This window comes from Polyodon spathula, chromosome 12, assembly GCF_017654505.1.
Source record: "Polyodon spathula isolate WHYD16114869_AA chromosome 12, ASM1765450v1, whole genome shotgun sequence".
Lineage (NCBI taxonomy): Eukaryota > Metazoa > Chordata > Actinopteri > Acipenseriformes > Polyodontidae > Polyodon > Polyodon spathula.
Genome location: NC_054545.1, coordinates 31,350,423 through 31,375,230, shown reverse-complemented (window position 1 = coordinate 31,375,230; position 24,808 = coordinate 31,350,423). Strand labels below are relative to the sequence as shown.

At 36.3% G+C, this 24,808-nt stretch overlaps 1 protein-coding gene across 3 annotated transcripts in view; it reads right to left on the bottom strand.

Annotated features, from left to right (window-relative positions):
- The window catches only part of LOC121325056 (serine/threonine-protein phosphatase 2A 55 kDa regulatory subunit B beta isoform), a 91,210-nt gene that overhangs the window by 45,494 nt on the left and 20,908 nt on the right, over window positions 1–24,808 (bottom strand). Inside the window, exon 1 of one of the 3 annotated variants that reach the window (XM_041267380.1) lies at window positions 8,319–8,964. The exons of the other annotated variants lie outside the window; for them this stretch is intronic. Coding sequence (XP_041123314.1) covers window positions 8,319–8,388 — 70 coding nt within the window. The 5' untranslated portion in view covers window positions 8,389–8,964. Of the gene's footprint in view, window positions 1–8,318; window positions 8,965–24,808 lie in introns of those variants that run through there. 3 annotated transcript variants of the gene reach the window in all.

The following is a 24,808-nucleotide window of genomic DNA, read 5'->3' as shown; positions in this document are numbered from 1 at the left end:
ATGTAAATAGCCAAGGCTTTAAATTATTCCATTTTATTAACTCTTATTAGCACTAGCAATGTTATCACCCTTCCCTTAATGTTGTGCTGAAAAAGCAAATATATGTGTACAGTAATGATGTTTAAGGGTGTATTTGACAGCACAAGGAATAACTTTCCACCATTCTTTTTAACAAGCACACAACACGAGTAAGAAAAGTAATGCATTTCTGTGGAATATTTAAAACATCCTATAATATTCATGTAATCTCGAGCGATCTACTTTAACAAAATGCCTTTCAATTTTAGTGCTTCTTCACTGGTTCCTAGTTGTGTCAGCCCCAGAAAGCCTAATTTCTAATTACCTTTAGTAAAAATGCATGCAGCCTGTGATAGCACTAGCATGTCCTAAAGGCCTGGTTTTAAAGCATGTGGTTATTGCCAGTACCAAGCTGCATTTATTTCACTGGGTGCATGTACCAATTTGTAGTAGATTTTAGCATTAAAATGCAATTTTGAATTTATGCTAGATATTAGAGGACAGGGCCCCCAAAGGCAAATCGGTCACATTAAGAAGCTTTCTTCTCTGTCGTTTTTAAAATTGATCATTTACATACCGTATTATAGTTTTTCTGCCACTCGATTACTGAAAACCCAATTATCCAAAGTTTATGTCACCATAAAATATATTCAAGGCAGCCTCACTTACCACAAACATAATGTTATCAGTAAAAATGCATGCCTTTAGGGAAGTTATTCAGATAACGCCTTGTAGTCACCAAAAATACACCTTTTATCATTCAGACATCAGAAGCTGTAAGAGAAGACAGGTAATGTATCTTCCTGCTTCCAGTTTGGTGTCTGGTGAAGGCAGGAGCCTGAAGCACTGAAGAGGACACAGCAGTCCCTTTAACAGCTGGTGGGTTTTGAATTGGTTTAGTTTAATGGAAAGGGTGGGGGCTATATGAGAATCTAAACACAGCAAATCACCCCTCAATATGTAACAAATTGTCAATACATGGAAACTATTCTTGTAACTCAATACATGACTTCACAGCACATGCATGCTCAAATTACACTGGTCAACTATTAGACACATCCTTGAAAAGGAGAATGACATTACTTAGTAACTTTTATTTAAGCCGTTCCAATTCTGACTCTATAATGCTAATTGTATTATTATAACTGCTTTCTTGACTATACTGTATAATGGCAAACTACTGTATGTACAGCTAATAAAAGATTTCCTCTTTAGTATTTCATCTTACTCTATCAAGACATTCAGTTCAATCAAGACACTCAGTTCAATGCAATTTGCTTTAGTGCTGCAATCTCTTTTCAAGGCGCTGCAACACCTGTACTTTTCTATGTCTGGTGAGATTACTGCACTGTTCAGCAGGAATACAATTAACATCATGTCATTTTGTTAAACCCACCACTTCAGGCAACATCAGTTTGTTTCCTGTACAATACCCTCTAGTCCTTTAACCGATGGTATTTAAGGCTCTAAAAATTCACAAGGTGGAACGCTTGCCAAGCGATTAAAAAAAGGTGGGGTGGGGGGTAAAGGCACGCTAGCAGCACCTTTTTTTTTAACCAAGGGACTAATTAAAATGTGGGTCTATGAGCCTTACAGGGAAATCATGCATACTCAGTAGGCTTGCAAATCGATTGTAGCATTGTCTATTTTTCATGTTTTATCACAGTGAACAGGGATGCTGGTTTTATTTATTCTGGGTGACTACCTAACCTACTCTAACACCTTCAGAACATTACGGATCTGTAACTATATAGGCTGTAACTGCTGATCTCTCTTTGTGGGTGGGTGCTAAGGTCCATTTGAAATGTTGAATTTGATGATTCGATGCCTTTTAAAAAAAAAAAAAAAAAGGTTTCAGAAATCTTCATCCACAATGAACTGGCTTTAACCACAGTGATTAATATTGAATTAAAATGTAGTGCAGAACAGTAAGACAGAGGGGAGCATTAACCCCTGCTGTCTCCCATGCGTTGTGCTTGTGATTGTGTTTGGGGTATTTTTAGCTCACCACTCTGATTTACAGTATTTTAGTTTGCAGCACTTTCTGCAAATGATGCCAAGAAAAACAGGCCTGTATGAGGTAAATTGCAAATATGGTCAAAATAGTGTAATAAAACAATCAGCACATAAAACAGCACCCAAATGACAACATAAATGTTTTACTAACAAAACAACACAGATTTCGTATCGTTCTCGGATGATACAATACCCAATTGTCTACCCAGGTCCCTAATCACTGCCTGTCTTGCAGTGGAATGTGAGCATACAGCCTTGAACAAGCACCAGAGGTGCAGTACCGTTCTCTCCATTACTGCTGCATTTCATTTCCATAAATAAATTCCACCGTGTGATCTAAATCATATATCATCAATCCCTGTGTCCCACCGGCAAAGAACAGGAATGCCATCAAACCTTTAGAATAAAAGGACTACCATTCGGGTCCTAATTATTTTCTCCCACTGTCAACTCCTGTTTCCATTTTGACCCATATAGATCAGAATAGATTAATTTCAACATCCCACATTGGGTATGTAGGACTGAAGTCTCATTTAACATTATTACGCCTGCGTTCAGGGGCAGGCAACCTTGGCTCTCCCACGCCCATTCCATTAAAGGACCAACCAGTTCCTTAATTATTTAATTCATCATGCTGAAGATTAGCAATGGAATGGACTGAGATTGCCAAGGTTGCTTACCCTGCTCTATAACTCCAGCCTTCATTTACTTGTGGCAGGAGACACATGTAACATGTGATCAAGTTGATACAATGAAATGGCCTTTTGTATGTAGAGGGTTTTCTGCTACAGATTTGGTGATACCCTCATGGGAAAGGTCAGGGTGCAGTTGTGCATTTACAAAATTGATCATACATATTAAATGGTAGAGTGCCACAGTGGGAGGAACTGTACAGCAGCCGATACAAAGTATATTTACAGTAGGACTGAGACCTGTTTTGATTGCTACGACTGGGAGGAATCAGGAAGATAGCAGCTATTAGCCAGTTACCACAAAAAAGAGAAAAATCCAGCATTCTTTGTTTAATCTTTTATTAGAACATTTTATTGGCTAGGTCAACTGAGATGTAGTGGTACTGCAAATTGTATTTCAATCTATAACCTTGCTACCCCTTTAAATCACCCTGACGTCATGTCAGCCTTTGACAGATGCAAATCTAAATGCAGTACCTGTTTAATACTATATGAAAACAAGCTCTTTCCTTCCAAATTAATGGTTAAGGAAGCCACGATGGGATTCATAATTTAAAAGGACACAAAAAAGCCCTAGTTGTAACCTTAATTCTCCTTTCTTGGATTTGGGACTTAGGGTGGCCAAATGCCTTCAAGGGAAATGTTATATATTCTGGATTAATAATATCCAACTGCCAAAAGCTTTCCCCTTGCATTTGGAATACATTTTTCATCGGAGCTTTGCATGCCCTTACTATCCTCTAAATATCTTATGTAGTCACAAATAAGAAAACAAGCAAAGAAAGATAAAACAGTGCATTAAAACAGTCTAAAAAATGTATGAGTAATTAAATCAAGAGTTTTTGAAAAATAACTGTGAAAAGCCTGTCTATGCGAGAGCAAATCTGTTACATTTCCCTGACTCAGGTCATGTATAAACAACAACAGCCTTGCACTGTGTTTTTCAATGTGTAAACTGGTGGTCTGAAAGGAGTTTTCAGATAGCAGGCACCAGCTCTTTCATTCAATGATAAGAGCCACTCCCGAACTGCTGAACTCAACTATACAAAGTGGGGACACGCCATGCTATTGTGGCACTGGACCCCTACGGCATGAATGAGGCTATGCAAGCAGGAAAGACACCAGGTCAGTAACATCTCCCGCAAGAGATCCTGGTTATTTTGTTCAGTGGTCTGGGAAGATCTGGGAATTTATAACATGCAGCACCGGATCATGCCTGTGAATTGAGTTGCCTCGCACCGACGATCTCTCTTCAATCTGCACTGGGATTGACTTAGCCCGCAGGAAACCCAGCTACACTACAATCAGATCAAACGGACCCCCTGCTGGCCTTCTACCTACTTCATCATATCATTAATCTAAGGGTTGTGTACGTTGTGTGTTAATGTTGGCGTATAGTCATTGGTACACGGGATACAAACGGGTCTGTGTAACACAAGTGTTTAAAATGTATATTTGTATTTAGGCAAGAGGATTGCACAGCACTCCACATGCAAGTAAAATGTAATAATATGTGAGCACGGGGAATTGCACTTTATTAATTCATGTGCAGTTGTACCGTGACTCCAATTGAATGATTGATTAGCAATCGAGTCTCGGTACAGCTGCATAAAAGCAGCATGTTTTCACTCACTCGGGGTTGTGTGTTCGATGAGTGGAGAACCGGATTGGAGACGGAGGTAATAAATAATAATAATAATAATAATAATAATAATAATAATAATAATAATAATAATAATAATAATAATAATAATCACTGTGTTTGTCTGTGTAGTCTGTTTTGTTTGTCTCTTTAATTTGGCGAAAGTGCCATTTCCTGTGTTTTTGTTTGTTACAGCCTTTTTATTTACTGTTCTGTTCATTCATTAAATGCTGAGCGCAAGCAAGCGCTCAGCTTCCCCAAACTCCACCTCTCTGTTGTTTATTTCCTAGTTCCTGGTTTCTGGTCTGTCGTCACCTACTATAGCCGTCTTTGTGACAGGGTCTAAAGATGATTTCAAAAGAATCAGACAGCCACCTCCTATCCACAGTGTTTCATCAACATGTCCATGACACCTCAAGGTGGCTCATCAGTGGACTATTTATTTGGCCAACCAACTACCCTTCATCTCACATTCCTTGCAATCCTCCTTGTCTAGGTCCTCTCTGTTGTCTCCTGGAATTCTTTGATATTTCCATGTCCTTTACTAGACAGACATAAACTGTGCTGTATATCATGCTGAGACATGTACGGGACAGAACGTAATCAAGCTATTCCTCAGATTCAAGTCTCTCCCTGTCTCTCGGGGTCTCACCTAGCTGTCTAGCTCTGAATATTTTCACACTGATCTTCAAGTAATTCAACACATTTCTACTTAACAATTTGGTTACAATTTAAAATAATGGGAATGGAGTAATAACCTTTCAAATGGAATCCAAGAAGAGACCTATTGTAACTGATTATCTGTTTTGTGTGACTTTTAGCTATAGGCTCAAGTGGTAATTTTAAAACATTGTCCACAAATTCATTCACATCTAATCCATTGAAATCCACACTGATTTGCAACCGTTATGGGAAAGTATGTTCCAATTAAAATGACACACAAAAAAGCAAGGCATCTGTTAAAACAGCTGCAATCCAACTGCATTAATCACTTGGAATCGATAGTAGTTCAGACTATTCAGATATTCAGCTGCACTGCATGTTGTAATGAATGTCTATTCAGTATGCTAAATCCAATAATATTACAATGTTCACAGTACAATGGCTCAAATTTCAGCAGGCTCTCTTCCTGAGCAATGCAATTTCTCCCTTAGTATTGATTTATTTACTTTCATATTTCAAACTAAAAATAAAAAAAACAACAAAAACAATGACAGTTGCAGACATTTTCATCAGCAAACTAAGTGTTGTGTACGATATACATTTAAAAGGAAATAAAACCATGAAAAACACAACTGGGCTTGGTGCTGAACACGGCTTACACCCCACCATAGCAGGGTGTGGTCGCACTAATGCTGGCTGTAGTTTGCCTCTGAGTGCATTTCCACAAGCATTCAAGAGTTGATGGCATATTCTATTAAACAGGATAGGGAACCACAATTTGGTGTCTGGCTTCTGCGAAATGGAAAACACAACATAACTGTCATTTCAGACATCACAAATCTAGTGGAAAACCCATTATACAATATATTGCCATTGTACATTCCTGTTTTACTGAAAATAGCTGCAGATACAGTGCATTCAATATATGCACTGATGCTGTAACATTCCTATATGTCTTTTGCTGTTATTATTTTTCTGATTAATGGGTTAAATATATTTGTTCACTGGTAGTAATGGCATTCTAAAAGTGTTTCAGTCAGTCTCTGGTGTATGAATGGATTAGCAATGGGTTGCTTTCATAGTATCTTGTTCTGCAATGCGTTAGAGATTTCTACAACCATGTATCTAACATGTTTGCCATGGATGATGTAATGAACCTCAATAATGGATGAGGTTTTTAAAAATGTGTTTCCTTGCAGTATAGGGGGGATTCTCTCAGTGGGTCAGTGGGTGAAACAAGGCTGTTCATATAAAATGAGGTGCCTCAGTCTGTCGTGCAGCCTGGGATTGGAGAAGCATTTATCAATCTCCAGCACTAAGGCTACGACACTAGGCCAACCAGCGGTCACAACACCCAGGGTTATCAGTCCTTGGTTGCAGCCCTGCTAGAAACTGGTCTACTGAGATACTTGCAAAAAACTGTGACACGGCCATAAAACCTGCACCAGTACCAGCTGAATAGCTGTTATTCCAAATGAATCCCACAGGAATTCACTTTGAATTTGTTGACATTATTTTCAGTATAACTAGATATTTGTATAGAAAAAGACCATGGAGATACCACTCTACCATTGACTACTGTAGCTTGTCAGGCTGAGTATACAGTATTGTGTAATACATACCATTTCTCTGAGAGGAATAATATCATTTTACAGTATAAAACTAGCAATGAACTACTCAGAACAGAAATATAATTACTTATCAGTATCTAAACTCTTTCTTGCTAGTTGTTATACTATTGCAATGGTGTTATTCCTTTGAAAACCTGCTCTTCAAAAAAGCCCCCCCCCCCCCCCCCCCCCATCTATTTGCATAATAAGTAAAAGTTGGACTGGAATTCCAACACAGTCAGTCAAGTCACATACTGTTAAAATGGTAAGGTGTCCTTCTGGAGCTGGCAGCGATTTGAACAGTTTGAATACACTGAATATAAATAGATAGCACTGTACACTTAACCTTTTTTTTTTTTTTTTTTTTTTTTTTTTTCCCTAATCCCAGGGCACCGTTACAGTTTACAAGTTTACAAAGCGCACTGTCAATCTGCTTTACCACTATTTGCCGCTGTTGCTTGATCAATAACTCTTTTCTTGCAATATAAAACACATGCAAGATAATATATTTCAGGGGATGGACAAAGTAAATTGCACATACCCATTTACAGTGCATAAAAGGGTGTGCTATTTTATGTCCAGCTCCTATACAGACACATGGCATCTTAAATCTGACATGTTGAGCTAGTGGTGGCATGCTATCAGGTATTCTGTTGTCTTGTTGAGTACTATGCTCACTGAGCCAATAATTCAAACTGTTTCCACCTACAGTAAACTGAAGACCTGTATTCAACCTGCACTAAAAATAGGAAGTCTCATGATACATCGATGGCATTGAGGTCTTGGACCTGTTGAGTCATGACTGCTCTCTTCCTGCATTGAGAATGCAATTACCAACCATTACAGAAAGCTGAATGAACTTCCACAAGCATTCACTGCAGAGGGAGTGGAGGACGTTTATTGGAACAGCACCATGCTCATCAATCATTTCAGTTTACTAGATGTCTTACAAAAATATTCTGTGCGTGCGTTCTTTCTCTAATCAAGATGGGGAGGCAATGCATGCCATGGTTCAAAATTTTCATCCTGACTAGGTTTTAATAACTAAAAATAATTCAGGACTGACAGTTCCTTCTGCAAAGTCACTTTAACTTTTCTTAAATTGTGTTATTGCAGTCAACCATTACACTGCTCCAGATCCAATAATGGCATGTTACTTACTGTGCCCAACTATCTGCCCTACAGTGCACTGGTCTCCTATTTGAAACGATCATACAGTATGTACATTTTTTTACACTTCTGACTTAAACATTAATTCATCAATTTCTATATCCTGTGCATGGGGTTGGATTATCAATCATTGCCCCACCATAACATTTAACTGTGATAACTAGCACCAGCAGAGACCTGAATACAGCTGTTGAATGCTGTAGCTAATGTAATACCACTGAGGTATAGTATACATGCGTGTTAACCTCTAAATGGCATTTTCTAATGAATTAACTCCCCGAAATACAATAGTTATAATCGGTAAAAATGGGTATCAAAATACAACTGAATCTGGTTGAACGTTAGAGAGAGGAGGGGGTTCCAACATAAGGAACCCACGTAAACTACTTTTTCTTTGCGATACTGCTACAAAACAGGCCTGTGGATAATATGGATTAATGGATTTTGTGGATTACTGGCATCACCAAATAAAATAGAACAGATAGAATATAACATAATGGAAAGTACCTTCCGTTGCATAGCTGTGGTCGCGAAGAAAACTGTTGTTGATTTTGCGGGTGTCAATGTCTTCCTCCATTTACAATACGGTTACTTTGGGATTCTAGAAAAGCGAACAGACAAGTATCCATGATGCGAAAACCGGCGCCTCAGCAAAGGGACAGAGAAAGCCACAGGCTGCACGGCATGGTTACAACCCTTCAGCAAATATAAATGATATTAGCGCTGAGAGTCTCTCCTTCCTCCCGGGGATGCGAAGTGGCAATCGATGCAGGTGCAGCAGCCGTCTCTTAAAACACTATAAATATTAAACGGGTTTGTGCTGTACACCAGTGTTTTTAGTTTTTTTGTTTTCTTATATTGAAATATAAATAAATAAAAGCAGCAGCAATTAATACTCCAATATTAAAGGCGGTCCTTTTTTTTTATCAAAATAAATATTAATAAGTACGTAAATAACAGTATATTGCCCTACTAACACAACAAGGTATGCGGAGTTGAATATTTGAGTGTTACGATGTCCTGTAGTTTGCAGCAGCATGGGCCAGAATTATGCGTCAGTCAGAGGCACCTTACTATTTATCCTCCTTCCTTGCTCGCTCGGCACTGTAGGTTTCTCGCACAGCTGAGTGCTGCAGGAGGCTGCTTCTGCAGCTTGAGCAGTATGCTGCATTAAGAAAGGCTCCTCCCATTCAGCATGGCACTGTCCAACTGCGTCAGCATCAACTGATTCACACGTTGCTCGCTGGAGATGTGCTGAATTCAGTGCTGCAGTGGGGCTGGGCCCTGGGCCCTGGGCTGGGGACTTTTGGGTACACAGGCCTGTACTGTACAACCTGCCAACTGAGGAGAAAGAAGATACTTTATAATATATAAAGTAAGGCATGCTTCTGCAGTCAGAGTAATCGGAATTCTTATTACTTTTGTGGCTACCATAAAACCCGGAAAGCCTAAACTTCAAAATGCCCCTTAACAGTAAAATGTTTTCATTATTATTATTATTATTATTATTATTATTATTATTATTATTATTATTATTATTATTACTTTGTTTTATTTACCTTTATCTCTAAGATTGATACATTCATTTTTTGGTCTAAACAAATAAATAAAAAAATGTAATTCTGGCAAGTTTATTAGAATAATAAATAGCACCTTTTTATTATATGCAATATATATATTCTATAACATCTTAGAGCTAGACTGGCATATCATAATGCACAAGTTAGGCAGCCATAGGCAGTTTACACCCCCAACCCCAGGCTGACGCCTTCATGCTGCAATCTGGCTTTTGGGGTGCAATATTACATGTGGCAATCTGGCTGTTGATGTGTGTGATATAAATGTTACATGGATGGGGATCATAATCTATTAATTGACAGGCAAAACATAATAATAATAATAATAATAATAATAATAATAATAATAATAATAATAAATAATAATAATAATAATAATAATAATGCCTGTCTAACCAGAAAATGTATTACTATAATAATGAAAATGTTTTTTCTGTTACTAAATCCTAATTTGCATACGTGTTAAACAGCTAAAACTAATTCGATTTGCAGACTCGGTTTAGAACACAGTCTACATATTTTATTAGCTAACACAGTGGGATGTGCTGATGAATAAAACCCTTAACCAATTTACTTTATTAAAAATTTGATATATACATTATTCCCTAATTACACTGATCAAGGCATTAGCCAAAATGTGCCATATACATATACAGAATATCTGAAATCGACTACAATCGCTTTTGATTATATTTAAAAAGCAGTTTATTTTTCATTTAAATTCTTTGGCCCTGTATTTATGAAACATAAATAATATATTCTTCAACATATTTTTAAAACATGCTCATGTATTATTTTAAAAGTGGCCAAAACAGATATTTAGATTACTTTATAAAATATCTGGTTATATACCTGTTGGAAATACCACAAGGCAGATAAATCTGGTAAAACTGATAAATCCTTATTACATTTCTTTTTCCTAAGGGATTTGTCTACTTGACATAAGGGTTGATTTGATCAAACTATAAACCTATAAAAATCCATCTGTGGTTTTTTACACAAAAGCATGAACAGTTTAAAAATAGGATTAACATTGCTTGTGTTTATGGCTTTCCCCTATATTATTCCATTCCTTAGGAAACACATTGTATATTACCATAGCAATATCAGCACAGATGAATTGGAAAAGGTTGGATCTGCTTTCAAACCTGGGATGTGTTTTTGACAATACCAGTGTTACCATACACACACACCCATCTCGGAGAAGCAGGCAGCTTGAATAGACAGATAGATAGATACACATGAGGTATTTATTCACTAAATATTTTTGTAACACTGTTACAAGTCTGGAAAGATAATACTGTTGAAAAGCACAAATACAATAGCAAGTACATTTCCTAATAAATATCAGACTTCAATGGGCTTTAGAAAATAAATACATATTGGAGAAAAAATAGGAATTTTCTAATTCAAAGATTCAAAGATTTTTCTTAGAATTTTGTTCCCAGGTAATCCAAATGTAGTATGTTTTTGACAAATCTGACACTAGTATTCATAGGCTATAGAATGCTTTGATAAAAGAGATGCAACAATGAATCGATTATTGATTGCCATGGCTTTTATTTCTTAATTTGAAGTCTATTGAATATAGTTTGATTAATCAACCTGGTTCCATGTTTGGAATCCCATGTATATATTATATTACAAGCACAGGCATGTTTTAATTGCATTTGGTTAATTGGTTTCTGTGAACTTTTTTTGATTAAAAAATTGGTTGCACATAAGAACTCTGCCTTTCTACAGGTGTATAAAGGAACAGACAATAACTTCCATTAATAAATAATGTATAACCAAACACATGGAAGGGCTTGATTTTACACCAAGCCCTCAATGGAATAAAAGATTTCTGACCTCCAGTCAATATTGTTTTCATCAATTTTAAAAAGGGTGGGTCACAAATCTACACACTGTACAGCCTGGGGGAAAAGTGTTCCCTAAAAGCATTAGCCATTTTAAACACAAGCCAATTTGCAAATTAAATCCCACGTAAGGTCATCTTGCAGCTGTCACAGAACTGAGAAACAGTCCTGCTCTACCCATGTTCAACTTCACTTGCCAATGCATGTCATTTTCCACTTCAGCGATTTCCTACTTTAATTAGAATAAATTGAAGGGATTCTCTGTTCCATCTGTAATATGGACCCAGTGCTGTATAGCTTTCATACCTATTACTAGCTGCCTATTTAAGAATCCTTGGCTTTAAATGGAGCCTAATGGAAAACATTCCCAAAACACAAATAATTTAATACACTTACAACGATTTTTATTTTTGATTGACAAAAGTGCTTCTGTATTTCAGACAAGAAATTAAATTAAGTCACATTATAATGCATCAAGAACACAGGAGCACAATTGAGTGAAAAATTATATATATATATATATATATATATATATATATATATATATATATATATATATATATATATATATATATATATATATACAGTGCCTTGCAAATGTATTCAGACCCCTGACCAATTCTCTCATGTTACCAAATTACAAATGGTACATTGAAATTTCGTTCTGTTCGATATTTTATATTAAAACACTTAAACGCAAAATCAATTATTGTAAGGGGACATTGGTTTTATGTTGGGAAATATTTTTAAGAAAAATAAAAAACTGAAATATCTTGCTTGCATAAGTATTCAACCCCCACACATTAATATTTGGTAGAGCCACCTTTCTCTGCAATAACAGCTTTAAGTCTTTTGGGGTAAGTATGTACCAGCTTTGCACACAGTGTCGGAGTGATTTTGGCCCATTCTTCTTGGCAGATTTGCTCCAGGTTGTTCAGGTTTGTTGGACGACGCTTGTGGACCGCAATTTTCAAATAGTGCCACAGATTCTCAATGGGATTGAGATCAGGACTTTGACTGGGCCACTGGAGGGCATTCATCTTTTTGTTCTTGAGCCACTCCAATGTTGCTTTGGCCTTGTGCTTGGGATCATTGTCCTGCAGAAAGGTGAATTTCCTCCCAAACTTCAGTTTTTTAGCGGACTAAAGCAGATTCTCTTGCAGTATTTTCCTGTATTTTGCTCCATCCATTCTTCCTTCATTGTAACAAGATGCCCAGTCCCTGCTGATGAGAAGCATCCCCACAGCATGATGCTGCCACCACCATACTTCACTGTAGGGATGGTGTGTCTTGAGGCATGGGCAGTGTTAGGTTTACGCCACACATATTGCTATGAGTTTTGGCCAAAAAGCTCTATCTTGGTCTCATCTGACCACAAAGCCTTTTCCCACATCACAGCTGGGTCACTCTCATGCTTTCTGGCAAACTCCAGACGTGCTTTCAGATGGTACTTTTTGAGTAACGGCTTCTTTCTTGCCACCCTCCCATATAGGCCAGTGTTATGCAGAACTCTTGATATGGTTGACTGGTGCACCATTACTTCACTCCCAGCCACTGAATTCTGTAGCTCCTTCCAAGTGATTGTTGGCCTCTCTGTGGCTTCTCTCATAAGTCTCCTTCTTGTTTGAGCGCTGAGTTTTGAGGGACGGCCTTTTCTTGGCAGTGCCTGGGTGGTGTGATGCAGCTTCCACTTCCTGATTATTGATCCAACTGTGCTCACTGGGATATCCAAACACTTGGATATTATTTTGTACCCTTTCCCTAATCTATGCATTTGTATTACTTTACCTCTAACTTCTGTAGAATGCTCTTTGGTCTTCATTTTCCTTCAGATTCACAGCCTTACCAATGATCCTTCAACAGTGGGGTTTTTATCCAGAAAATGTGACAGCAACTTTAATGGTTCACAGGTGGAGGCCAATGGTAAGGTGATTGTGTCCTCGTTATGGCAATTTCTTTCATCGGTTCAAACTGGGAGCTTCCACAGCACAGGGGTTGAATACTTATGCAAGCAAGATATTTCAGTTTTTTATTTTTCTTAAAAAAATATTTACCAACATAAAACCAATGTCACCTTACAATAACTGATTCTGAGTTTCAGTGTTTAAAAATAAAATATCAAATAGAACAAAATTTCAATGTACTATTTGTAATTCAGTAATATGAGAGAATTGGTCAGGGGTCTACAAGAACAAGAAACAACATATTATTTTATATGATATTATATGATATTATGTGTTATTTCTTATACAACATGTATTCTCTAGTGACAGGGTTATGAGTTTTTCTTTAGTTCATTATATATATATATATATATATATATATATATATATATATATATATATATATATATATATATATATATATAATGAACTAAAGAAAAACTCATAACCCTGTCACTAGAGAATACATGTTGTATAAGAAATAACACATATCATATGATATCATATAAAATAATATGTTGTTTCTTGTTCATTCAAAACCAGTCACATTTTTGTTAAAACTAGGTTACATACTTTACAAGATAAAATGACTTTTCCAAAACCTTCACTGACAAACCAAAAGTCGTTTCTTGCTGTGAGTCAGTGATTCCCAAGATTCTCAGAATGTGTAATTCCATTTCAAGCATTTTCGCTTCACAAAGTCAGTGGCAAAATAAATAAATATTTAAAATAAATCTCAACCAAGAGAGAAACCATGTTTAAATGCTGACCTCTCAGTGCTAAGGTTTATGTGTAGATGCATTTTCAGTGGTAGATGTTCCTGGACATGTCGACAACCTGCAAGGTCATTACTGGACTTATAATGGAGTAAAGGTCTAATATTCCTCTTGAACAGTTCTGCACAACTCCCATAGTGGTCCTACCCCATATTGACTGTCCATGTCAGGTGCTTCAAACCATTTGTCTGACCCTTGTACGATGATAATAATAATAATAATAATAATAATAATAATAATAATAATAATAATAATAATAATAATAATAATACTGTATAAGCTCAAATAAGATTGAGTTGGTGACTTATGGTAACATTTTAACAGTGATTGATGAGACACATTCATATTTAATAACCCTGTGCTCCTCTCTATTTAATTAGTTTAGTTTCACACAAAGCAGATTTTTGACAGATGAGGATTTCTTTTTTCCCCCCATCTCTTGTCCCTGAAGGTTTTTGGTTTGCACAGAAAAATAAATCAATCCTTATTACTTCCCCTCCTTTTTTGCTTATGCTTTCTAGACACACCCTAACACAAAATTACTATTCTGCAAGCAGACAAAAAGAATAGCATATGTGAATAGAACTAATTTGCTAAACTTCCTGTTCTGAAGTTAACCACATTCAATACAAAGTCATGACATTCATTCGTACTAGCAAACGATAATGGTACTGTTTATTTAAGTGGGATCTCTCTGCCTTTCACTTTCATTGGAATTCCAAATCCTGTTATCCAGACCCTTAATCGACAACAGAAAATAAATAGAACCTTAAAGCCAGGCCAAAGTTTTTGTTAACTAGATAATGCACCTATAGTTCTTTGAGAACAGACAAGTGCATTGCGCCCTGTATAGCTGAATATAAATGTTGGTATCACTGACTATACCTTTACTGGTCAGACAAATACCCTGGTAAGAAACATATTGATACAGTATATTACTTTGTAAGCTGTATTGTTTGCAATGGTTTGGGATAGCATGCTATTAAGATCATCCAGCAATATTTAAACCCATTACATAGAACAAGGGAGACCTGTGGCAGAGTACAAAATAAAAATCAATTCTATTTTAGTGGTGCAGAACCTGACAGCAGGCAGCTCTTTAATTAAAACTTCTATGCAGAATGCTTCTTCCCTTTTGTGTCTCAGTATTTGAGAGCAGACTTAATTGAAAGCTGGTTTTGAAATACAGGGCCTTTTGTGTTCATAGTACATTTACAGTAACCTATCAATAAACTTAAAATATGTTTTTGCAAAATGTTACACCAGTAACAACTTTCAATCTGGCTTTAATATAACTGAACCCATTTTCAATGACTGAATTAATGATGAATGATTTGGACTTGACTGTCCCCAAGTATGGGTTCAATTTTAGCTGAACACTTTCTATACAGTTCAAATAATTCTTTCAGAAACCTTTGTCATCCTAAGAAGGCATATAATATTTTAAGAGAGTGGTTCCAAATCCACTATAAAATGAAGTATAGCACAGTAAAATAAAACAACAAGGTCATGTGAACACCACAGTGGATGACACTCTTTTCATTACTCATCTACAGCTAGAGCCCAAAACAAGTTCAATCCGGCATGTTTAACACAAAGCCTTTATTTATACTTGGAAACGTGAAGATACTTCAGCCTCTTGAATGCATCCATGATCCTATCCCCAGAAACTGCACAAACTCTTGCTGTAATGGTCTCCTTCCACATGCTTTCAAGTTTCGGCTACTCCTGCACCAAAAAGGACTCTGGAACATCATGTATGTAGTTTACTCTGCTGTTATCTTTGCATTCACTCTCTGTAAGAATGGAGAACCGCTTGCTGGTTTACTCCCCTTATTTATTAATCACTCCGCTGGCTTCAATCTTTGAACACACAGTGCAATTGAGAAGTTTGTTTTTCCTAATTCTTAGAATTTTTTATTTTTTTTTATTAGAAATTCAATCTCTATAGCTCAAACTGGGTTCTACAAGTGATTTAGAGTTGTCCAGTGATTACATCCCAATTGTTGTCTATGGCATGACTGTCAAAAGTGATACAGTATTTCTTAATATAACATACACGTTGTGTATAACGCGCATGACTGGGCAGCCATACATTCCATCTCCAATATAAAACTCACCTCTTGTATAACTCATATATCCTCTATACTATATCAGGCACATTCCTTTGTCTCTTCTGGAAAAGCAGAAATCTGGATCGTCACTCCATTCCATTGCTCTAGTGTTGTATTCTGAAAACTGCGCCATGCGCTACCCTTCCACAAGTATTACATTTTTTAGTGAAAATCCCAAAGCCGGGTACTAGCAAACCTACCTGAATGGACTGCCATTAGCAGTTCAGGGCATTGTGCAGCTCAAGGAAGATCCCCATAATTTTCATTACCCTGTCAATTCAGGCTTTGTGCATGTGCGTGATAATAAAAAACAACACAAAGGGTCTCTATGGATGGACGATTAAATCAGTTGCATACAAGCTCACTTATGAAAAGATATTTGTCAAAACAGAAAGTTGTCATATTTAAGTGGTTCAGCTTCATTAAATGGCAGTGTAGACATTGAATAATACAATGCACTGCAGAATGTCAAAACGTTTTGCTATACAAATGAAAACCAAATGCCCACACAAAGTCATCAAACCTCAAATCCTACTTACATATGCTCCAATCTTCTGTTGTATTGTACTAAAAATACATTAGGGCATTTGTGTCTATTCATTCACTTCAGCTATCCATAAATTCAAAATGATAGTTGTATACTCTCCTTTAATGTGTACTTGTTTGCCTTATATTCTAATGAGATTCTAATGGATTTCTTTATCAGTACATATTCTATACAAAACACTGTGTAAATTGCCTTTAAATTTGAATTTTGTGAGTGGATTAAGTACAGTCCCAAACATCAGTATCAAATCCTTATTTAAAGTTTAAATATGGAACTATCTTTCATGTCTCTAAAATAACTATATGAATTATTTGTCTCTTGTCTTACAGTTACATCATTAAATGGCCTTAATACAAAGTTGCAACCATATGGTAATATTTACATCTAGTAAAGTAGCAAAGAAGAACCATGCAGAATTCAGTACTGAAAGCATCAGTACTTGACGTGGCTTAGTTCTAAGATACTGTGGCAGCACAGATTTTAGAAAAGCAATTCAACATGAACTACATCTGAACTGACAGTCCATCACAGTGATACTGTAAACTCAAGCATACCTGTCATAGCAGGGTCACTGTCATGCGTCTGCTATCACAAATGTGGTTCAATTGAAGGTTGGAGCCATATAACATGAGTGTTATTATGGCCAGGGTGCAATATGAGTCATGTCATATCATAGCTCTAAATCAGAGGGGTTTTTATATGACAGTTTTCAAACTGTATTCCCCCACCCAAAATCGCTTTATATATATATATATATATATATATATATATATATATATATATATATATATATATATATATATATATATATATATATATATATATAACACAGCAGGGAGGGGGTTAATATCCTCCCTGCCAAAAACCTTTTGTTAATTATTGTTTTATTATTCATTATTACCTGCACCTGGTGATTAGTGTAAGCCAGGTGCAGGGTATATAAAGACAGCAGCCAGTCCCTTCAGGGCTGCTGCTGTGTGAAGGAGCCTGACTGAAGGTGTGCACAATCGTAATGCAAAATGTACCATGTGTAAGCCTTTTTGTGTGTTAAACTACGTGTTTATTTGTTAGCCGGTAAACAGCTTATCTGTGTGGCTTATTAGCAGAGGTACCTGAAATGTGTAGTAAGCTCTCCAAAACGGACTAAAACACATTTTGATTTCTTTATAGCTGTTCTTCACATTTGAATTCTTCTTTAAAAAGTGTATAAATAGAGAGTAGTGAAGAAACAACTACAAAAAAAGGTGCAAGTTTATAGTTGCTGTATTTGCTTTTATGATAACCAAAATGTAGGGTTACAGGAAAGCTGACAATAGCCTTTACAAAATAAAAAATAAATAGTCTCTTTGATTAAAGACATTGTTAAAGCTAATGCAATGGAAGGATAACCTCTGACTGGAGTTTTCGAATACACTAGCTATTTGAATGCCTCTAACTCAAAGCACCTAGCAATCAATGAAGGGAAAGTTACACAGAGCTGTCAAAATCACAATTGGGGGAAAACATTTCAAAGAATCAATGAAATATAGAATTCTATTGTTGTTACAGTACAGATGTGACATAAATTTTAAAAAATCTATACCAAAATAAATTAATAATCTTAAAGTTGTGCAGTAACAATTTTTAACCAATATTTGCCCTTGCCTTATCTTGCCTACATATTTACGTAATGAATGCCATTACTTCTTGCAAAATTCGTATTACCCAGAAAGCAGATGCATCTGTTAAAGAGACAGCAAACAAGATAAATGAGTGATTTCAGCAGAGCAGATTAAAAGCAGCATCAGGGAGGGTAATCTAATATTAGTTTTTATATCATGAAGACTCTGACAATTCTGTTTTTTAAACTGAGTAAAAACCAGATCCACCGCTTAACCTGGCTTCTTGTGTGCACTCAAAGGGAGCAAGAGCAATAACTTTAGGGTTATTACAAATTTTCTGAAAGAAATATTTGTACCAGCTGTTTAATACTACCAATTGAATATTCCTCTGGTATTCTGATTTGTATCAGAAACCTGTACATTTTATAAGCGGTTTCTAATGCATTCTTAGAAATGTATTTTCCAAATGTAGCTTTTGCAAGGAATAAAACCATGTATGTAGTTCTGTAATCTGCAAAGCTTCAAGTTTTGTTCAGAATAAGGATTCAGCACATGCCCATTCCTCTCAATGTGAACAGTAAGAGATCTTTACACTACCCCAGTGATACTTGTATATGAATCAAAACTAATTTTAACATTACAAAGACTTCTAATCTAAGTGCTTGTTATTGATTTCATTAAGTTTCTTTTTGTATTTCAATAGGACTTTTTGTGTACTGTATGATAGCCTTGCAAGCTGTAGAGAGCTGACTCTGTCTATCTCTGTTTGGCTGGGATGTGACTAGGGATCATGGGAATCTTCTTGACTTCAATTTCATACTCAACAGGATCACTTTCCATGGAGATGGCAGAAACCATTCTACCTCCACCAGACCATATGGCTGACTGCTTATCAGGGGCAGACAGTGGTCACGTGGGAGCCTGTAACATTACAAGCTAACGATGTCTCAGTAGGGAAGTTTAAGCAAGTTTAAGGTACATGACATAGAAATATAGTATTAATAAATGAATTGATAAATTCATACATTTTGAATAATTAAGACATTCCCGTTTTGAAATAAGGTAGGGTCCTCTTAGTCTCTCATCAATCTAGGCTGATTTTGATTAACACAATGCAGCAGCAACTGCCTCGCCTATTTCCCTTCCCTCATAGACGAAACCTGGCTCTCTCTGAAATTAAAGTAGTGAGGCCCACCATCATATTGCAAACAGAGCCATTGTGTGTCTGTATCAATATATTCATGATTTCCAAACAGCCTCCACACTGTTACCTCCTGATATGAGTAAATCAGGGCAGAGGCTGCTTGATGCAGACCATTTTCTCAGCTCTGCTGGAAACACTCGCTCCCACTCGCTTTTGAAATGCAAACTTGGGTTCATGAACTCCAAGTGCCCATGAGAGTTGCTAGCTACACATCTAGGTTCAATGTATTCAAAACATGACACAGCCACACCCCATGACAATGAAATGGTCACAACAATCCCTTCCAATAGATACCTGACATCATTAATTTATGGTAATCTTGTTATCATTTTCTACCACTGCACATCTGATGTGGCTGAAGGTGTGTTCATTCATTACTGTGAGTCTGATGAGCCTATCCCCTACGGCTGGTATGGGGCTGTTGGGAAACAGCCAAAGACATATTATGCCCCCCAGGCATGGAGTCTAGGGTGAATGCTGCTCAATGATCTTGAAATATGGACATTTCTTAAAAAGTGCCCGAAATATCATAGAAAAGTCTCAACAGACCTCACACTAACGCATAGTAAGTCAGATCCAAGACTAACTCATTTGATCGCTGGAACATATGCATTTAAAATCAACAGATAGACCATTTAGGTGCATTAGTGTGAACGTTCAAAGCAAATGAAAACACAGGAAACAACAAAAGAAAAATGTGTGTTCACAATAGGATACCTGTTACTGTTAGTCTGTGTGTGCAGCCGGCCAGGCCTCCACTGTGCTGCGCAGAACTGTAGTATCTATCTTGCATTTAACAGTTTCTCAATGTAACTTCATTCTTCTACACCTGGGGTAAAACCAGTATTTTTCAGATCAAAGGGAGATTATTTATTTAAATTACAGATGAATTGCCTGCTAATGCAATCAGGGAAACTCTGCTACTTTGTATTATGGATTTAATTGGCACAGATTGGGCATCTGAGATGGGAGAAGTGAAAGACTGACAGGAGAAACTGTTCTGTCTTCAAGAAAATTCATTCTCGAGGAAAACCACTCTGCACACACTAACTAAATATACCCATTAATAACCGTCATCACAGGAAGCATTGGGATTGATTTCATTTCCGCAGATTACACTGCTTTCATTATATTAACAGTTTATGGTAAAGGATTTGGATTATCCTAATTCAAGCAGATTTAAAAATAAGGTTTCACTTTTTTTTTTTACAGCTTTCAAAATTGATAATAAAAAAAGAAGTCATTAGTCAAAAGCAAAATAGCATCTTTTTTGATCATTAATGTCTGTCGCAGCTGTCATTACATGTAAGAGACTACGTTGACAGTTACTGTGATGCCTCTAGCCAAAAACACAGGGCACAAAGTCAATCATTTAACAGGTATTGACTGCTGGGGGCTATATTAATGTCTTTTTGAACCACACAAATACAGTATGTCCATTATTAAAATGTGATATAAAGTTGCACTTTGGAATTGAAAATCCCATTTGCTTTTAAAGGCATCCATGGTACAATAATGACCACTCTGAAACCAATTTGCCAAGATGATCCATGAGTTTTCATATTAACTGGCATGACAAAGACTAGAAAGAATATATACAGTACCTTGCTAGTTAACCCATTTTCAGTTGGTTGCTAGGAAACTTGCATGATTTGGCAGCATTGGTGTATGGAATAGCTTTCCTGGACATTCTAGCAGGCTAAGATAGTAAGATCAACATTTATTATATACTTAAAATGTAGTCATTGTTTTAGTACAAACATGTTTTTAATATCTATCTATTGCATATATTTTGAAAAACAGCGTATTTACATTATCTAGATGTGTAGGTTATTATAAATTCCTCAAATCTTAGCATGTTTCAGGACCATGGACAGCTCTCCTCATTGTATGCTGCAAAGATAGCCATTTCACATTCATCTTATATCTGTGTTTTACATAATTTATTCATCCCTCAGATGCATTTAAATTACTAACTACATTCACTCTAAAATATAACAGCCACTTAAGATGTGAGTATGTAGTAATCAGCTACAACATTAAAAATGCACAGAACTGTTCATTTACATCATTTTCTCTTTATGAACCACGAAACCTTATTTTCTGAAGCATAACAGACCCCAGAAGGATTACACACACTTCTGCCTAATGTAACTATATATATATATATATATATATATATATATATATATATATATATATATATATATATATATATATATATATAACATTTTGTACTTCAAGTAATATACATTAAAAAATTACTTCAGCATCTAGAAACTATTCAGAAGCAATATCCATTCCATCCACTGATTACAAATAAAAACTGCAATACAAATTACAGCAACTGTGCCCCCTTCTGGAATGTTCTATTAAATACATTTGACAATGAGCGTAATCCAATTAACATTGTAGCTGTCAAATTATATATAAAAAAAACTTGGATACTTTTATGTAAAAAGCTAAATCATTATCGGTACCACCTCATCTAAAAGATGAATCTCAGTGGATCTAACGTTGTTCTTTAATGACTGTGGCTTGTGGTTCAGATGACAAATTCACAACCTTCTCATAAATCTTATTGTAGCTGAAATCCGGTGTTCAGAGCTGACATTAGTCACACAATTAAATGAGTCTGGTGGTTTTAGACCCAAGAGGACATTACTCCGCATAACAAAACCACCACCCAGCTTGCCACTATTGCCAGTCTCTGGTAGAGAGGTAGGGTCAATTCTTGTTTTTACATACTAATTCCATTTAAATTCATTTTAAAATCAATTCCAATTCATTAGAATGCATCTGAATTGTCACTTTAGAGACATAATCATTGTGATTGTCCAACTGCTTTGATTGGAAGCCAATTTAACTGATTAACAGTGACTTTGTCTTAAGTAATTTGTTGCCACTGTGAGAAGCTTATTTTACCACCAATTGCAATTTTGATCAGTCATTTGCTGGAATTGATTAAAAGGGAAGAGGAATTGGGAATTGATTTTAAAAAGGAATTGGAATTAAAACAGGAATTGACCCGATGCCCAGGGCTGAATGGTAGGAGGTGTTCAGATCCGGAAAGCAGTATGCTTCTGAGGGAAGCTCTCGTAACATCTGACAGCTCCATACCTGCTTCACTGTAGCCAGTGGCATTGTGCCTCAAGTGGTAACACGGAGTTAACAAACATTTAGTATATATATATATATTATATATAATATACACACACACACACACAGTACTGTGCAAAAGTTTTAGGCAGGTGTGAAAAAATGCTGTAAAGTAAGAATGCTTTCAAAAATCTACATCAAATCAATATTTGTTGTGACCACCCTTTGCCTTATACCTGTTTGATCACACACCTGACAATATGCCTACAAAATCCCTGACTTTGTGCAAGTGTACCTAGAAGAATTGATGCTGTTTTGAAGGCAAAGGGTGGTCACACCAAATATTGATTTGATGTAGATTTTTCTTCTGTTCACTCACTTTGCATTTAGTTAATTGATAAATATTCTTACTTTACAGCATTTTTTCACACCTGCCTAAAACTTTTGCACAGTACTATATATATATATATATATATATATATATATATATATATATATATATATATATATATATATATAAAATATAGCAAAGCCTAGACTAGGCTGGAATAACTTTAAAACACACATCGGAATCCCATCTATTACCACAAAGCTAGAATACCTCTGGGCTCCACACTATCAGACTGACTTCATCTTGAAACCTTTGGTTGAAAAACATTAAAAATCCCTTCATGTTTCCAAAATTCAGGCAAGTCTAAACATGTGGCATAATCTCATTGTAGTTTCCAGACCAGGCCTTTCGATTACAGCCATAACTGCTGGACAAATCTCGTTTTGAAAAGCCGCTAGCACCAATCAATGCGAGGACCATCTCCTGGGTACCTGCAGGGGCTGAAAGCTGGCAGGAGACAAATAATTAAATCTATAATACAATAGATACCAGAATGCCTCAGCATCTCACAATGTGCCAGTAAAAGAATATACTTGTTGTAAATCTTTGCTAACTTTTGCACCAAAATGTTTGCAAAACAACTAAATGAGTCATAGGCTCTGGAGGAATGCTGAGGCAGTTCAGTATAAATCGGTTGTACATAGTCAACTGCAACTCCAGCTCATGTGCTGAATACCAATTAAAGCAGCCATATGGCTGCCGTTGAGCTGATCACGCATTTGCTGGCTCTAGATAGCATGATTAGCCCATGGCAGTCTAGTTTTTTTTTTTTTTTTTTTTTAATTATAATTCAACGAATTGTTTGCAGTTCACAGGAGCTGTCTCTACTAAGTAGAAATAATTTGTCTAATTCTCAGGTCTCCTGTAATTGTGTAGACTGTTGCAAAGCCGAACTGTCAACGAGGCCACCTGAAGACTGAGAAAATGAATAAAGAAATCTGTCAAGGTAGTCCAGAAATAGATTTAGCGAGTTATTATTTCCTCCTGTAATTATCTCTCTAGCTCAAACAGAACAAACGCTATTAATAATGATAATAATCATGACTATAATAATACATGGATAGTAAAACTGTTTGCTTGTATGTAACAGTAACTTGCTCCTGTTTGTAGCTCATACGGCTTTTCCAGCCAATGAATAAATGACTAATAAAAAGTTGCTCAAGGCTGCATTTTTGGTCAAAACTCGGGGGCCTCATATCAGAAATAGGGTTTGGTTATGTTTGGTTATTTTAAAAAGTCGCTATAAGGATATATGTGTCATAATCAAAATGTAATTCCAGGCTTTGAGACAGTTTACAAACATTCTTTAAGTACAACAGGAGGGAATGTTTTATTAACTGTGGATATTCTGCACTGTGTATTAGGAACATGTAGCTCGATGCAGCTGTATGAAAAGGCTCCAAGGGGTTAACAGATCTGCAGAGTGGGAAAAAACAACACAATACATCTGTTTTCACCACACATAAAACACAATGCTGCAGTCAGTTTAATCCATCAGACAAAGTCACAGGCTATCATAATATTTCGGAGAACCAGCTCCCTAAACTGCACTGTATGCATACAGATGAACGTCCGACTGGCTTACCAGTATAAAGTATTGGCTGCTTCTATCATGTTCTAGAGAGGTTAGAAACGCCACGTAGTGTTTCTAATTTACTGTACAGGTCTGCAATCACTGCAGTTGCAGCAGACTTATAGCTGTTATCTCTTTTCAGAACAATTTTTACCATTTAATTCTTTTTTTTTTTTTTTAGTTCTTTAAAATAATATTAAAAACACAGCTTCTCCATAGATCCCAAGGTGCATGTTAAACAGCCTAACAAGCTATCTGCTCTATGCACAGCACCACAGCACCACCCCATGGTAAAATATTTGTACTACAGTTG